Genomic DNA, 17,500 nt, shown 5'->3' on the forward strand with positions numbered 1-17,500 from the left:
TTGCTTAAACAATCCCAGGCAAATCCTCTCCCAGTGGAAGAGCAGATAGCTACTATTTATACCGGAACAAGAGGATATCTTGATTCGTTAGAAATTGAACAGGTAAAGAAATTTCTGGATGAGTTACGTAAACACCTAAAAGATACTAAACCTCAATTCCAATAAATTCTATCTTCTAGCAAGACATTCACCGAGCAAGCGGAAATCCTTTTGAAGGAAGCTATTCAGGAACAGCTGGAACGGTTTTCTCTTCAGTAACAAATAAATTTTGCATGTCTACTCTTGTTATTTTGCATGTCTACTCTTGTTAGTAGAATAGGAATCGTTGAGAAAGATTTTTCATTTGAATCATGCAAAAAAGTTTTCTTTGTTTTTAGTTTAGTATAGTTATTTAAAGAATAGATAGAAATAAGATTGCGTCCAATAGGATTTGAACCTATACCAAAGGTTTAGAAGACCTCTGTCCTATCCATTAGACAATGGACGCTTTTCTTTCATATTTTTTTCTTTCTTTTATTTTTTGTCTTCTTCCGAGAAAAAACTGTTAGACCAAAACTCTTTTAGGAAATCTAAAAATCCAGATACAAATGGATGATGTATATATCATGCATATATCATAAAGAAGGAGTATGGAGCCGGTAGTGGGAATCGAACCCGCAACCCCAAGGTTATGAGCCTTATGAGCTACCAAACTGCTCTATACTCTTAAACTAAAGAGGGGTAACTAGTGGATAAAAGAGGGTTGGATACGCCCCTCTACCATATCTATACAAATAGAATAGTCCATTTATACAGAATGGTAAAGAGGGCTCCTCTATGATTATCAATTCCAGAAATCCATACAAATACGAAAGGGTATTTTATCCTTACCAACTGGATCTTGTTGCACCCGGTAACAAACATTCATAAACCATTTCTCGAAGTACGTGTCCGGATAGCCCAAAATGTCGATAGTTAGCTCTAGGTCTTCCGGTCAAAAAACAACGTCGATGAAGGCGTGTAGGTGCACTATTACGCGGTAGGGATTGCAATTTTTCTCGCATTTTCGTTTTTTCACTCAAACTCAAGGGAGAAACTTTGCTTCTTATCTTTTTTTTTAAAGATTGACGAATCAAATGATATTTCTGTTCTAATTTCTGCCGCTTCTTCTCCCTCTGAATCAAACTTTTTTTTGCCATAATGTGCCGTTGCTATTATTACCAAGTATACGGTTCTAATCCTAGATGGAAAAATAAATAGAAAAAGAAATCTAAGAAGGCGGATCCTCCCTCTCTATCAAGAGTAATGAACTAGGTGCTGATACAGTACAAAAAAACAAACTAAATTAACCAAACTTGCCTGATGTTGAGGCAATCAAGAAAGCTGCATAAGTGAATATATAACCCAAGGAAAAGTGAGCTAATCCAACCAATCTTGCTTGCACAATGGAAAGAGCCACGGGCTTATCTCTCCAGCGAATTAAATTAGCTAAAGGTGTGCGTTCATGAGCCCATGCTAAAGTCTCAATTAATTCCTGCCAATACCCCCGCCAGGAAATTAAGAACATAAATCCAGTAGCCCAAACAAGATGTCCAAATAAGAACATCCACGCCCATACCGATAAACTATTCATCCCAAAAGGATTATATCCATTGATAAGTTGTGAAGAGTTTAACCATAGGTAATCTCTTAACCATCCCATCAAATAAGTGGAGGATTCATTAAATTGTGAAACGTTGCCCTGCCATAATGTGATATGTTTCCAATGCCAATAAAAAGTAACCCACCCAATGGTATTTAACATCCAGAAAACTGCCAAATAAAATGCGTCCCAAGCAGAAATATCACAAGTACCGCCGCGCCCTGGGCCGTCACAAGGAAAACTATACCCAAAATCCTTTTTATCCGGCATTAATTTGGAACCGCGTGCATCTAAAGCGCCCTTTACTAAAATCAATGTAGTTGTATGCAAACCTAGAGCAATAGCATGATGAACCAAGAAATCCCCTGGTCCTATTGTTAAGAAAAGCGAATTACTATTCTCATTAACAGCATTCAACCATCCGGGCAACCATAGGCTTCGACCCGCATTGAAAGCGGGGCCATTCGTTGAAGATAAGAGTATATCGAACCCATATGTCGTCTTGCCATGAGCAGATTGTATCCATTGGGCAAATATAGGTTCGATCAAGATTTGCTTTTCTGGAGTACCAAAAGCAAGCATGACGTCGTTATGAACATAAAGGCCCAAGGTATGGAATCCTAGAAAGAGGCTAGCCCAACTTAAATGAGATATGATAGCTTCTTTATGGTCTAACATTCTTGCCAATACATTATCCTCATTCTGTTCCGGATTGTAATCCCTAATGAAAAAAATTGCTCCATGAGCAAAAGCCCCTGTCATGATGAACCCCGCAATATATTGGTGATGAGTATATAAAGCAGCTTGAGTAGTAAAGTCTTGTGCTATGAATGCATAAGGAGGTAAAGAGTACATATGTTGAGCTACTAAGGAAGTAATAACCCCTAAAGAAGCTAGAGCAAGACCTAACTGAAAATGAATCGAATTGTTGATTGTGTCATAAAGGCCCTTATGCCCACGCCCTAATCGACCCCCCGGAGAAGTATGCGCTTCTAAAAGATCTTTAATACTGTGCCCAATTCCGAAGTTAGTTCGATACATGTGACCGGCAATGAGAAAAATAAATGCAATAGCTAAATGATGGTGAGCCATATCAGTCAGCCACAAACTTTGTGTTTGTGGATGGAATCCCCCAAGAAGAGTTAGAATGGCAGTTCCCGCTCCTTGAGCGGTACCAAATAAATGATTACTCGAATCAGGGTTTTGGGCATAAAGATTCCACTGACCCGTCAAAAGGGGTCCCAACCCCTGGGGATAGGGTAATACATCTAATAAATTATTCCATCGAACGTACTCCCCCCTGGATGCGGGAATAGCAACATGAACTAAATGTCCTGTCCAAGCCAAAGAACTTACCCCGAAAAGTCCTGACAAATGATGATTGAGACGAGATTCCGCGTTTTTGAACCACGAAAGGCTTGGTTTCCATTTGGGTTGTAGATGTAACCAACCCGCTATTAAGGACAGCGTAGAAAGAAATAATAGAAAAAGAGCTCCAGTATAAAGATCTTCATTGGTGCGTAATCCTATTGTATACCACCACTGATAAACTCCAGAATAAGCAATATTCACTGGACCAGCAGCACCTCCTCGAGTAAAGGCTTCCACAGCGGGTTGACCAAAATGAGGATCCCAAATCGCATGAGCAATAGGTCTTACGTGTAAAGGATCCTGTATCCATGATTCCAAATTTCCTTGCCAAGCTACATGAAACAGATTTCCGGACGTCCATAGAAAGATTATTGCTAATTGCCCAAAGTGAGAAGCAAAAATGTTCTGATAAAGACGTTCTTCAGTAATATCATCATGACTTTCGAAATCATGTGCGGTAGCAATACCAAACCAAATACGACGAGTAGTGGGGTCCTGAGCTAAGCCTTGGCTAAACCTGGGAAATCTTAATTCCATAATGCCTTTCAAATCCTCCTAGCCACTATCCTACTGCAATAATTCTCGCTAAGAAGAATGCCCATGTCGTGGCAATTCCACCCAGAAGGTAATGGGTTACTCCTACAGCACGTCCTTGTATAATGCTCAAGGCTCTAGGCTGAGTAGCAGGAGCAACTTTGAATTTGTTATGAGCCCAAACGATAGATTCAATGAGTTCTTGCCAATAACCACGGCCGCTGAATAAAAACATTAAACTGAAGGCCCAGACAAAATGAGCACCTAAGAAAAAAATACCATATGCAGATAATGAAGAACCATAAGACTGAATGACTTGCGATGCCTGTGCCCACAAGAAATCTCGAAGCCACCCATTAATCGTAATGGAACTCTGTGCAAAGTTTCCCCCTGTAATATGAGTTACCACCCCTTGATCACTTATGGTACCCCAAACATCCGACTGCATTTTCCAACTGAAATGGAAAATGACTACCGAAATTGCATTGTACATCCAGAATAAACCTAAGAAAACATGATCCCAGGCAGATACTTGACATGTTCCCCCTCGGCCAGGCCCATCGCAAGGAAAGCGAAAACCTAGATTTGCTTTATCGGGTATCAAACGGGAACTCCGAGCAAATAAAACACCTTTCAAAAGTATTAATACAGTCACATGTATGGTAAATGCATGAATGTGATGGACTAAAAAATCCGCGGTTCCTAATGGAATAGGTAACAAAGCCACTTTGCCACCTACTGCTACTAACTCGCCGCCTCCCCACGTTAAGCTAGTACTTGTTGTTGCACCAGGAGCTGTTACGCCAGGCGCAGTAGCATGGATATTTTGTACCCATTGAGCAAAGATAGGTTGTAATTGTATGGCGGTATCCGAAAACATATCTTGTGGACGGCCTAAAGCACTCATGGTATCATTATGAATGTACAAGCCAAAACTGTAAAAACCTAGAAATATACATACCCAGTTAAGGTGGGATATGATTGCATCGCGGTGTCTAAGGACGCGATCTAATAGATCGTTGTATCGAGTAGTTGGATCATAGTCTCTTACCATAAAAATTGCTGCATGTGCAGCAGCACCGACTATTAGAAATCCGCCAATCCACATGTGGTGTGTGAACAAGGAAAGTTGTGTACCATAGTCAGTAGCTAGGTATGGATAGGGAGGCATAGAATACATATGATGAGCTACAACAATGGTTGTAGAGCCTAGCATAGCTAGGTTAAGAGATAATTGAGCATGCCATGACGTTGTTAAGATTTCATAAAGACCCTTATGGCCTTGTCCTGTAAATGGGCCCTTGTGAGCCTCCAAAATATCTTTAAGTCCATGGCCAATACCCCAGTTGGTCCTATACATATGACCTGCGATTAGGAAAAGAATAGCAATAGCTAAATGATGGTGCGCAATATCGGTCAGCCAGAGACCACCGGTTACTGGATCTAGTCCTCCGCGAAAAGTCAGAAATTCTGCGTATTTGGACCAATTTAAAGTGAAAAAAGGGGTTGCTCCTTCGGCAAAACTAGGATAAAGTTGAGCCAAAAGGTCCCGATTCAAGATAAATTCATGAGGAAGTGGTATCTCTTTAGGATCCACCCCAGCGTCAAGAAATTGGTTAATTGGTAAAGATACATGAATTTGGTGTCCCGCCCAAGAAAGAGACCCAAGTCCTAATAATCCCGCTAAGTGGTGATTCAACATGGATTCTACATCTTGGAACCAGGCCAATTTGGGAGCGGCTTTGTGATAATAGAACCAATTTTCTTTAGTTCAGTGCGTACCCGGGACGACCTAATAGAAATTCCCTTCAGCCCGGAGGAGAGCGGCGCCACCCCAACCACAGGCCCTCTCTTGGATCCGGCAGATGGAGGGAAACCTTCCAAAAGCCAGTCTTGTTCCCTAGCTGAAACAGATGCAAAGCGGGACCAAGATTTCGGGGTGAACCTTTTGGAAACCATAAAAAGGGAAAATACCTATGAAGAAGTACGACAGAAGTATCCATCATCCGACGATGACGCTCGAAAGGCGGTTATCGAACAAATAGATAAAAATGAAATTTTCGGTTCAAGGCTACTCAGACACTTTAAGCAAAGTGCCCCCATGAGGGCTCTGGGGGCAGATGCCTTCCACCGTGCTTTTTCCGATAGGATCAACCAAATCATGAAATGCGAGGGAAAGGACGCCACATCACTTAGGGACCTTATTGATCTTAAGTACAATTTGGAGGATCCTCAAAAGCTGAATGAGATTCTCACTCGATATTTCGAGAAACGAAAAAGATAACAGCGTGATACAAAAACAAATAATGATTTCTCATAAAACATCGGGGTAAAGTGGAGAAGAAACGAACGATCCCTATATCAAATCTAATTCGGATTGCTCTACCGGGTCAAAAAACAAGGGATCGCCTACTATAAGTATGAAACTAAGAAAGCTACATCTTAATTTATTTGTATCTTTGGACCTTTCAATGAGCGACCTTTATCAATAGCTAACTCGGGTGTTTCAACTGAATCAGACCTCTTGGTCAGTACAGCAGCGCCGGGGGAACCACACTGACTCGGACATGGCATTGATCCTAAATAGAGAGTTTTCGGGGAGAAGATGGCTTCATTGAGACGAGACCCATAACTATAGCCACTTCTAGCTCAGTGGCTCAGCAGAGACCTAAACTAATACCTTATCGAAAATGGGGAACGAAATCCGATCATCTCGCCCGGCGAATGGGAAGTCTTGGTTGGTATCTTAATTCGAGTTGGATTCTTCCTGCAAAATTGGCTATGAATCGCCTGATGTATGCCAGGCGCCCTTGAAGCGAACGCAGCTCCTTAAGGTTTTGAGGAGGAGGCATTTCGAGTATGGCCTTGATTTTACTCGGGTCGATTTCTATTCCCCGATGTCGAATGACAAACCCTAGGAATTTGCCTGACGAGACCATGAAGGCGCACTTCAACGGGTTTAACTTGAGTGCATGTTGCCTTAGGCGGTCGAATACGATTCTGAGATGTTGAAGATGTTCTTCATAGGATACCGCCTTTACAACGAGATCATCTACATAGCACTCGACAATCTTATGTATTATCTCATCGAAGATCTTAGTCATGGCGCGTTGATATGTAGCACCGGCGTTTTTGAGACCTTTGGGCATAACCTTGTAACAATATATGCCTATTGGAGTGCGAAAGGCTGTGCTTTATCAAGGCAAGCTTCTCTTTATATTCTATTCTAGAAAGGATCAATTATATTCTCATCTCCTATTTGTTTGAGCCATTCATTATAGTGGTGGTGCCGGGAAGGCAGCTTAGCACTCTAGTCCTTTTGAGTAAGGAATTGTAGCATGGGCAGGCAATCTCTTCGATTGATTCCCCTCCAGGAATTACTTGAATTAATTAGCCGGCCCACGGAGTGAAATATCGAACTTAACCTATAAATAACTAGTATCTCAAAAACCAAATAAAAGGCTTTCTTTTAAGCTTGTTAATGGAATTCCACAGGAGTCAAGCGCTAGCAAAGAAGAATTGGAAATCAGTCGCTTCCCTTCTGGACTCAAGTCAGCAGAAGAGTGAACTTCATATTAATAGGTAAATCCTACATCAAGCGTAAAGGAAGTACACTTTTTTTGATTCGGCGCTTAATAACTCGTACTTGACGTTGGTTTCGGTTCGATCAACTATCCTTTTTGAAGCGGATAGTTCACAGTGCTCATTCTCAAAAAAAGCGGAAAAGCCATGATGTTTCCACTCCATTTTCATTACGAAGATGTATTACGTCAGGATCTGTTGCTCAAACTGAATCACGCCAATGTTATGGAAGTTCCTGGATTGTTTGAAATAAGATTAGTACCAAAAGCTGCCTCTGATTTCAGAATCCAATTTGGAAAATTGGCTATGGAGATTTTGTGCGGTCAGAGATTCATACAGACACAAAGGGGCCCCTATTTTCAAGCAGGAAAGTCGTTTCGATCCAATCCATTCTTGGGGTCCGAAAAAGACACTGGATATGTCAGTGACTTTGCACGACAAAGCGTTCTCCGAGGGCATGGAATGTACCATTTTTTGGTAAGAATCTTGACAGTAATGTCTATGTTAGATTCTCCGGTCGAAATACGGGAAAACTCCATCAAATTCTTTATGGAAACGGAGTTTTGCGAATTCTCCCCGGAACTGGAAGATCATTTCGAGATCTTCGAGCATATTCGAGGGTTCAATGTGACTATTGTCACTTCGGCCAATACAAAAGATGAGACTTTACTACTGTGGAGCGGCTTTGTGATAATGGAACCAACCAGCAAAAAGCATTAACGCTGCAAAAATCAATGCACCAATTGCAGTACAATAGAGTTGTAATTCACTAGTTATTCCAGATGCTCGCCAAAGCTTAAAAAAACCTTAGGTTATTTGGATTCCTCGGAAACCCCCACCTACATCACCATTCAATATTTCTTGCCCTACTATAGGCCAAACTACCTGAGCACTGGGTCCAATGTGAGTAGGATCACTTAGCCATGCTTCATAATTGGAAAAACGGGCACCATGAAAGTACATGCCACTCAACCAAAGAAAGATAATGGAAAGTTGCCCGAAATGAGCACTAAAGACTTTTCTAGAAATCTCCTCCAAATCACCAGTATGACTATCGAAATCGTGAGCATCGGCATGTAGGTTCCAGATCCAAGTGGTAGTATCAGGGCCCTTAGCTAGTGTTCTTGAGAAATGGCCGGGTCTGGCCCATTCCTCAAAAGATGTTTTTACAGGATCCCTATCCACAACAATTTTTACTTCTGGTTCCGGCGAACGAATAATCATTAAGTCCTCCACAAGAGCATATCCAAGTGGATCATCAACTGAAAAGGCAATAAATGAGAAGTTGATTCCCGTACAATTGCATTTAGTTGGTTTAAAGCGAGTTCACTTGTCCAGCTTCTTCTATATCCAATGCACTCTCAATTGGACAGAAGGATCTGCCCACATATTGGTTAATGTAATGTTGCTGTGGAGTTTTGGTACCTACTACTATGTCCAATCAGTTCCAACTCTGAAAGTTCAGGTGAATTTGGTAACTATCTGGATACCTTTAAAGGTCATAATTGTCATGGAAGGATATCCAGACGAGTGTCCAGGGTAGCCAAGCAAGATACCATGCGCAGTGCCTCATCGAGGATTGTTCTAGCCATCTCCACAGGGGTCCGTCCGGTTCTTCCTCAAATGGGTTGCCTCAATCTTTATCAAAGTTTTGGTATCTAGCTTATCCAGCTACAGTATAGTATACTCCTTCCTTGCTCGATAGAGCTCTTTGAATCCGCTTCAACTAAATGCGTAAAATAGAGTAATTTCTTCAAAAGCCAGTTTCTTTCGAGAAGGCAGGAGGCCCATAGCGAGTTACAATAGTGCCAGTTCTTGTATGGAAGGCCGTAATTCCGGTAACCTCGACTGCTCTAAGAATGATCCGGGCTAGCCGGGCACATCACATCAAAGTTAGGTCATTTGTCAAAAACATGGCAAATAGCTCAGTTGGTTTGGTAAGGGAGCTATTCTCTCACTTAAACCACTCCCATATTAGGTATCCTATCTCGTCTTAAAGTTCCCCCGCATTACCCATAACTTACCACCTGTATCTCCGGAACTCAAATCGCAAAATGACAATGCTTTCGATAGTCTGTACTAAATTACTTTGTACGAATGCACATCTCGGCCGTCGGGTAGCTGATCACCATTTCAAAGTCTATATCCGTGGTTCAAGAAATGGAATTGCTATTCTCGATTCAGACAAGACACTGATTTGTTTACGAAACGCTCTTCATTTTATAGGATCTCCCATTCGTCAAAAAGGCCGTTCCTTCTTTTTAAAGACCAATCATTTATTTATTTATGAGATAACGGAAGAAATGGCGAGCTATTTAAGAAGCTATTTAAGAAATGTGAATTCTCATTGTTTCGATGATTCTCAATGGAAGATCGGGGCGTTTTTGACCAATTCTTTTGCAAATAAAAAAAAATTCCGTTCAAGAAAGAAGAAGATCAATTTTGGGTTGAACCAACAACCTGATTGTGTGGTTATTCTGAATGCAGATAGAAAGTCTTCGGTCATACTGGAAGCTGATCGATCACAAATACCTATTCCATCCTTAGTTGATTCTACGATCCCATGGGAATCCTATAAAAGAATCACTTATCCCATCCCAGCGAATGATCCTATACAGTTCGTATATCTATTTCGTCATTCGATCATGAAAACAGTGATTCTTAAACAGAATGCGATTAGTAGAGAGACACCACCATCTCTTAGCAGAGTCACTTTTAAGACGGTGTCCACTGGCATGCACTCCACCTCTTCACCCCGAGGAAGAAAAGTGTCTCTTGTGAGACTGAACCCCATGAGAACCGTTTCTTCGGCTGTCTTTGAATTATTAGCGGCAGCCCAGCCCTTCTTTACCAATACTACTGAGAGTCTACCCCAGCCACAAGGGGGGGCTGCTCAAATAGTTCAGGAGACGCCAGCCCCACAAGGGTTCACGGAGCTCCAACCTATACAAGGGCCAGCTATACCTTTAAGTTTGCAACTCGATTTTCAATCCCAAGCTCATTTTCTTGACTGTATGACAAGACATGCAATTGGGGAGAATAATATGTTTTATAAAATTCCTGGTCGTCTGCATAACCCAATATTAGAAAATTATGGAGGTGCAGGTCCAAGTACTTCGACTCCACCGATATTAGAAAATTATGGAGGTGCAGGCCCAAGTACTTCGAATCCACCAATGGATTTATCTCCAACCATGGATATGGATGTATCTCCTACCATTCATGTACCTCTTAGCAAAGAGCAAATCTATTTCAATTTGGTGCATCTTGATGCCACTAGGAAAACCTCGGGATTATCCCAAGAGAAGCTTATGACACTAGTAGAGATAATTTATATTAAGAAATCGTCAATACTAGCGGAGCTAATGGATAAATCTGGCCCTCAAAATTGCCACATCCTTTGGAATACGGATGGTGCTGGCAATGCCATCCGAAAAGGAAACGGAGAAGAATATGATGTAAAAACCTTAAGGGAGATCCTTAAAAGTTTGCGAAGTAATGAGGAATTACGTAAAAGTCATTATTTGGGGGGAATTTGGAAAAGAAGGATTTCAGACCTCCCTAAAGCCAAATTAAAACTTTTAAGAGTGGAAGATATACCCGGGGGGGATATACGAGATTCTTTGACCCAGAGAATCGGGCCTGACTGGGATAAATTAGATTCGATGAACCAGAAAAACCTCTGGACTGAGTGGAAAGACTTTGAGAACCCGACCAACCTCCGGAATCCCGAGGACTGGTAATGAGAGGTTCCTAGATGTGGGGAAATAAGTTCTTCATTTGAAGAGTTAGTTGGCTGGCCTACCGGCCCGCAGATGTAGAGAGGTTGCCCCCGCCATCCTCTTGAACTGCGAAATCAAAGCGATTCCTGTTGATGGAAGAAAGGCTAATTTCGTTTGATCCGATCCGCCTATGCCAGTTCGAGTCTGGCGAGTCGCTATCATCTGTTGCCCTAACTTTTTCTATTAGCTCATCTTGTCCGTAGTGATATTTTGGAGAAGGAGCAATTACCGGAGTGAGAAAGGTAGAAAGAAGCAATCACGAAAGCTAGTGCTAGTTGTGGCTTTTTGTACTAATCTTGTTTGTTCGGTAGCTCGCATCAGCAGCTTTAAAAGGAATAGAAAACGAGGCTTTTTCCACCACACCAGGGGCGGGCATTACGCTCAAGCAGGGGAAGTCAATTTGACTGCTGCTCGAGAACCTGTTTGAACAAGAAGAAGTAGCATGGCTCCAGCGGGGCGGAGCCAATTGGCTACGACATGGTGACCGAAATACAAATTTTTTCCACCACTTTGCAATTGCAAGAAAAAAGAGGAATCTGATCAAGTACTTGATGAGCGATACTGGAGATCGAATAGAAGGTAATGACTTACTCGGTGCACATATTTAGGGCTATTTCTCTCATCTGTTTACCTCCGAGGTCCTAGCTCCAGACCCGGATGTGATTAACAAGGTGCGGGCGAGGGTCACGCAGCAGATGAATGAGAGTCTCCTGGCTCCATTCACAGCAGACGAAATAAAGAAATCACTGTTCAATATTGGGGATTTGAGGGCCCCGGGACCAGACGGGCTTCATGCTGTATTTTTCAAGCGTTTCTGGCCGATGCTTGAGAATGACTTAGTGACTGAAGTACTCCAGGCCGTGAACACAAAACATATCTGAGGGCTGGAATGACACAGTGATCGTGCTGATACCAAAAGTGGAGAATGCAGAAAAGGTAACGCAATAAAGACAAGCCTATGTAACGTTATTTATAGGGTGATTAACAAAATGCTTGCCAACCGGGAATATTACCAGAGATTAATGGTGCTTCCTGAAAGAAATAATGCTTAAGATGGGGTTTGCACCAAGATGGGTTTCTTTGATGATGGAATGTGTATCATCTGTAAAGTACCTTGTTCGGTTTAATGACCATGAAACTGATAGTTTTGTACCCTCAAAAGGGCTTCGCCAAGGAGACCCCCTCAGTCCGTACTTTTTCCTTTATGTGCATAGGGGCTCTCAAGCTTGTTACTTCATGCTGAGGAGAACAATAATCTTTCGGGAGTGAAGGTGTGCCGGGACGCCCCCTCGGTGTCACACCTCTTGTTTGCTGACGACTCCCTCATTTTGATGAAGGCTGATGCAAGTAATGCAGCCTGTCTGAAGAACTGTCTTGATTCTTACTGCGCCTCATCTGGCCAGCTGGTAAGCGACGGTAAATCAAGCATCTATTTTAGTCCTAATACTACTGTTGATCATAGAGTGGAGGTTTGCACAGCTTTGAACATCATGACCGAAGCTCTAACAGATAAATACGTGGGACTACCGCCCCTGGTTGGCGCAGAGAAAAGTCACTGTTTTAAAGATTCCTCAAAAAAAACAATCCGGTTCACCATTTTAGGATCGGTAGACTCACGTCAGATCCGTCATCCCTACTTACACTAGCCACCATTGCTGTCTGCACAAGACGATACGGCGAATCAAGGACTGTGATTTGATTCAAACTTCTTTGTATGACATATCCCGTCCTTTCCATGCGCCTATATGCTTAAAATGCAAGAGGTGGATGGTATCGATCAGCGGTTCCGGGTAGTGCCCCCTCAGAACGAGGTAAGAGCGAATGATCTTTAGCTGGACGGAATCATCATTTTCCCTAATTTATTATACTCGAAAGCCGTTGCACAGGAAACCTGTGCATACGTTTTCTCGCTTTTTTTGTTCTTTTTCTGATTGGAAGGGCAACCAACAAGGGTAGAAATAGGTGATTCCACCGAGCTTTCCTTCGGGATGAAATGAGGAATCTCGATCTGGTTGCTACCTGCTGAGCCAGAAGGCAACGTATACACAAGTATAGACTATAGGTAACACTGTAGGGTACAGCCTTGGGTAGTCTTAGGGTTTTCCAAGATATGATATGATCGGGTTATTTATTAGAATTGGAAATAGCTAGACGAATAAGTAGGCTTTAAAAGGACGAATAAAGTAGGCCTTCTAACTCAAAGTACTCCAGCTTAAGGAAAGACATGCAACATTGGTGATCAACGTATGGAATTTCCGCTATTCCGTTCCCATTGCTAAGGGGCTTTGAACACCTCGGGTGCGCGGTTACTCTCGGATGGTTCACGGCAATTCCAGGTAGTTTCTACTAATAGCTCATTTTCCTGTATCGATAAGAGAAATGGCATCATGTCTTCTTCCGTAGCCTGAACTATCCAACTGGACTCCGGCTATGCGGATTGCTTTCTTCATTTCAGTTGGGTAATTCGACCGTCCACCTTCCATACAACTTGAGTTGGCTTTGATCGATTGCTTGGTGTCACGCTATTTACTACTACGGTTAGCGAAATTCGTTTATGACACCGATTCATTTCTAGTTGATCCATTTTGTAAGGTCGTTCAGAAGCAAAGGCCTACTACTCTACTAGTAAAGTAAGCTGGTCAAGTCAAAAGAAGGTTCCTGACTATCTAGTAAATGAGTGCACGAAGAAAGGGAATGGCATGTTCACAAACTGGTACTTTTCTCCCGGTAGGTATGTTTTACAATAGGCATGTGCCATGAAGCAAGAAAAGGAAACATGTAGATAATGTTCTAACGTGCCGCTATTTACGACGAGTTTCTAATGGATCTAGGAAAGAGAAAATGAAAATGCTGCTGTCACCCTACACTGGAGAATAGAAAGGCAAGATAGACTATTGAAGCCAACCTTTTCATCCCCAAAAGCCTTTGAAAGACCTTACCCATCTATATCTGAAGCAACCTAAAAAAGCAGGTGACGTTGTTGCCCGAGGAGTTGATGACCTTGTAGAAGCATTTGCCCTTGCTGCTCTTTCAACTCAAGAGGATCAAAACATCGCCGGTAAACAGCAGAGGGGGAACCTGTTCCAAAAGCAAGGTAAAGAGTCTTTACGATTGAAAAAGAGAATCCCAAGAAGGGGACACAAGAGCACGGTCTAATCTGGCTTGCACTAATGTGGAACTCAATCTCCTATTTTTCCAAGTGAAAGCCGGGCCGACGAACCCCGTGTCAACAAAGCCCCAAGTCTGTGATCAAATTATTTTTGATCTTGTCCCTTCCTTCGATTGCTTTGTTAAGGGAACAGTTCATTGGATCTTCTACGGCTCCCACCTCTGTTTCGGCACCGGCTCCTAAAAAAAAAGTACTAGGAATGGCGAATGGTTCGATTGAGGCTAACGCAGGAGCTAGTACTCCCCTGAGCACCAGACCCCTTCCTTATCGGTATCCCTAATCGAATCCTATCTCTCTGGGGAAAGGTATCTTTTTTCAATTCGAACAACGGTATCCCTACCTGGCAAACTATCCTCGTTTTCGAAGTCCCTAGTTTTGTCCTCTGCTGTAGTATTCCGGTTAGTAGACGGCTTCCTTCATCGGAAATCTAGCCAGTGCTTTCCATTAGGTGTGCAACGAAGGATAGCCTTGTGCAGAGGCGGGGACAGGATTCGAACCTGCTGTCTTCAGATCATGAGCCTGATGAGTCGACCAATTCCTCTACCCCGCTTCTTCCCCTGATCTTTCTTTCCCTCTTCCCACCGGGGTTCCCCTTGCTTGCTTGGCCGGGATAGAACCAGCGTTTAGGCTGCGGCTAGGCGCGGAGGTTGGAGCTCCCTCCTTGACTGACGACTGGTACGAACTTGCTGAAAGCACGAGCGTAGAGGCGAAAGAAGAAGCGAGGGGATTGAGCTTCCAAGCGAAAGAACAAGGGATGAGCGCTTTGTTGCGCCTGCGCATACGTTTCTATACGCTAATTCCTGACTGACTTGATAGTGCGATGAGCTTACTTGCTCTAGTTCTATCCTCAGGATTGACTTACCTGAGTACCTAGCACCGAGGATCGATGTAATTGACTTGAAAAAAGATGCTGTTGATGCTAACACGCATATAAATAGATGTTCCCCACTGCTTGCTCCTCTTACCCGAATGGGGTTATATGCCTTAGTGAAACTCAGGGTAAAGTGGCAGAGGTATGACCTCAGGAAGAAAGAAAGATCGGGCGGGGAAAACGGGGTTCGAACCCGCGACTTCTGGCGTGACAGACCAGCACTCTAACCAACTGAGCTATTTCCCCCTTTCGTAACTACTGTCGATTCAACAGTCACCTACCGGTTACCTTTGTAACTATACCAAAGTAGCTGTACAACAGAATGCCCTTCGCCTTTAGTACTTTTTTCTTATATATATTATGTTATATACTAAATGTGTCAAAGCAATAGAACTTATTGAAAAAAAAAACAAGCCCATCTTTCTCAAAAAGGAAGAGAGGGTGCGCCCCCCCAGAGAGAACCCCATTCTTTCAAGAAAGTTCTAATTAATTATGTCGAAAAAGAAATAAGGAAAATAGGAGTAAGCGAGTAGGGTCAACAAGATTCTAAACGAATACCACAAGTGACGGAACCGACGATGATGAAGAGATAAGGGGCGAAGGATATTTTTTCTATTATTCCAATTCTTATTTATTGATTGATTATCTAATTTATTTAGATCCATATTCATTTTCATTTGCAAATACAAACTCTCTTTCATTTTCTTTTTACTTTTGCGCTAAGGATAAGGGAACTGAGAAAAAAAGAGCTGGCTTGGCTGGTACATCAAGCATATGACATATTGCTTGTTCGGTGTGGTACACATATCTGTCAATGTCAATCAAGTAAGAAAATGCATTCCCACTGTCTGAGGAAAAGGTGAAGAATTGCAATTTATTGAGCTTGTAAGGCCCGTTGAAGTCCCCGAGAAAGGGTATAAATAGGGCTATAAGTAGGCCGTTTGCTATTGCAATAAGGGCTGCTCGCCTTTCCTTTTGACGGCTTGGCTTCCTATCGCTCCTATGTAGTGGTCGGCCTTAAAAGGAGTCTTCCTACCATACCATCATGCATGCCTATGTTATAGTGCGTTAAGCTTCGCCAGAAGCAAGCAAGATGATGAAGCGAAGCTTCGTAGACAAGGCTCGTTCCGTGCTTGACTTACGAGCTCGTGTAGTAAGGCCTCACCCTACTTCAATAAGGGCTTATGCACTCCACTCGTAAACGAGCGTTAGAGCTTTTTGAGCGAGCGAGCGAAGCCTTCCTGGAGCTTCCCCCTTCCCTCACCCGAGAATTGCATTTCCGCTTCAGCTTCCCCGGTTTAGTTGGTTTGGAGGATTAATTGATTGGATACCCAATCCGCATAATCTTTCAAAGTCACTGCTTCTACGACGATAGGCGTAAAGGCATGATTAGTTCCACGAATCTCACTGCACTGACCATAGTAAACTCCTTCTCGTTGTACCGAGATGGAGGTAAGATTTGAACGACCAGGTACAGCATCACATTTGACACCTGAGGAAGGTACAGCCCAACTATGAGGTACATCAGCGGGTGTTACAATCATACGTAGATGAGTTTTGGCTGGTACAACCACTCTATTGTCAACTTCTAATAAACGTGATTGACCCAATTCTGGATCATCTTCTGGAATCGTATAACTGTCAAAAGTGAGTGACTGTTCATCGGAACTGTTATAGTCCGAATACTCATAAGGTTGGGTCGACGCCCGCCTCCCCCCAAACTTGACTTGCAAGTTTCCCCGCAAAAAGCTCTCCACGCCTACTCTTATTTATAAAGAGCACTATTCTTCTTTAGTTAGGTAGTTCTCCCCCCTCTATGAGACCGTAAGACCCCGGTGGAATCGAAGGCCCGCTTACTAATAGGCAAGAGGGGACCCTTTCTCGCCCAGCCCTACCTACATCAGTGAAGCTGGAACCGAGGAAGACAATGTTCAACACACATGAGACAAAATGAAGGTATGGGACGGCCAGTTCACCACGGAAAGGGATGCTAGTCGGCTTTGGCGAAGTTGTAGGCCCCAATAGATCAGATCAAGAGTGATTCCTCACCTATCCTGCCAGGGGCCAAGTCGAAGGCTCTAGTATAGATTCCCTATGCTCATGTGAACGGCCGGCCCGTAGATCTAAAAGGATCCATAAAAAAGACCGGAAAGTATGTTTGTCCACGAAAAAAAACTCGTTCATGAGACCTCGAATTCCCACGTTCCAGCCTGCATTATGCCAGCAGGTCCCACCCCCAATTTATTGAGTCACCCTTATCTAAAAAAAAAAGGACGGAGTCTATCTAGATCATAGGATCACTGTATTCAGAGGTCAATTCTCTTTCTTTGACCTCCCACCGTTCATGACATCCCTTGCTTCTCGCAAGAACGGCTCCTCGGTCAATTCTTTCGAAGGGATCCTTTTCCTCGTTCGAGAGTCTCCGCCCTTCTTCCACTCCGTCCCGAAGACTAACTAAGACCAATTGAGTCACGTTTTCATGTTCTAATTGAACACTTTCCATTTATGATATGATTAAAGGAGAAGATTGTTCTTTTACCAAACATATGCGGATCAAATCACGTCTTATA

At 42.9% G+C, this 17,500-nt stretch overlaps 2 protein-coding genes and 2 non-coding genes across 4 annotated transcripts in view; 2 read left to right on the forward strand and 2 right to left on the reverse strand.

Moving 5' to 3' along the window:
• Positions 1-415: 415 nt before the first annotated feature.
• TRNAR-UCU lies at positions 416-487 on the reverse strand. Its single transcript has one exon. It is a non-coding gene; the product is annotated as a tRNA-Arg (tRNA).
• Positions 488-6,838: 6,351 nt separating this feature from the next.
• On the forward strand, positions 6,839-9,083 carry LOC123418208 (60S ribosomal protein L5, mitochondrial-like). The gene has a single exon (XM_045106970.1). The coding sequence runs from the start codon at positions 7,256-7,258 to the stop codon at positions 7,826-7,828; it is 573 nt and encodes a 190-aa protein (XP_044962905.1). The 5' UTR covers positions 6,839-7,255; the 3' UTR covers positions 7,829-9,083.
• LOC123418204 overlaps positions 9,006-17,500 on the forward strand; it is a 10,433-nt gene continuing 1,938 nt past the window's right edge. The window contains exon 1 of the mRNA XM_045106967.1: positions 9,006-17,500. This exon is cut by the window's right edge and continues 1,938 nt beyond it. Within this exon, the coding sequence (XP_044962902.1) occupies positions 9,163-10,851 (1,689 nt within the window). The 5' untranslated portion in view covers positions 9,006-9,162 and the 3' untranslated portion in view covers positions 10,852-17,500.
• On the reverse strand, positions 15,103-15,176 carry TRNAD-GUC. Its single transcript has one exon. It is a non-coding gene; the product is annotated as a tRNA-Asp (tRNA).

The sequence above is a fragment of the Hordeum vulgare genome, unplaced genomic scaffold (genome assembly GCF_904849725.1).
Source record: "Hordeum vulgare subsp. vulgare unplaced genomic scaffold, MorexV3_pseudomolecules_assembly, whole genome shotgun sequence".
Taxonomy (NCBI): domain Eukaryota; kingdom Viridiplantae; phylum Streptophyta; class Magnoliopsida; order Poales; family Poaceae; genus Hordeum; species Hordeum vulgare.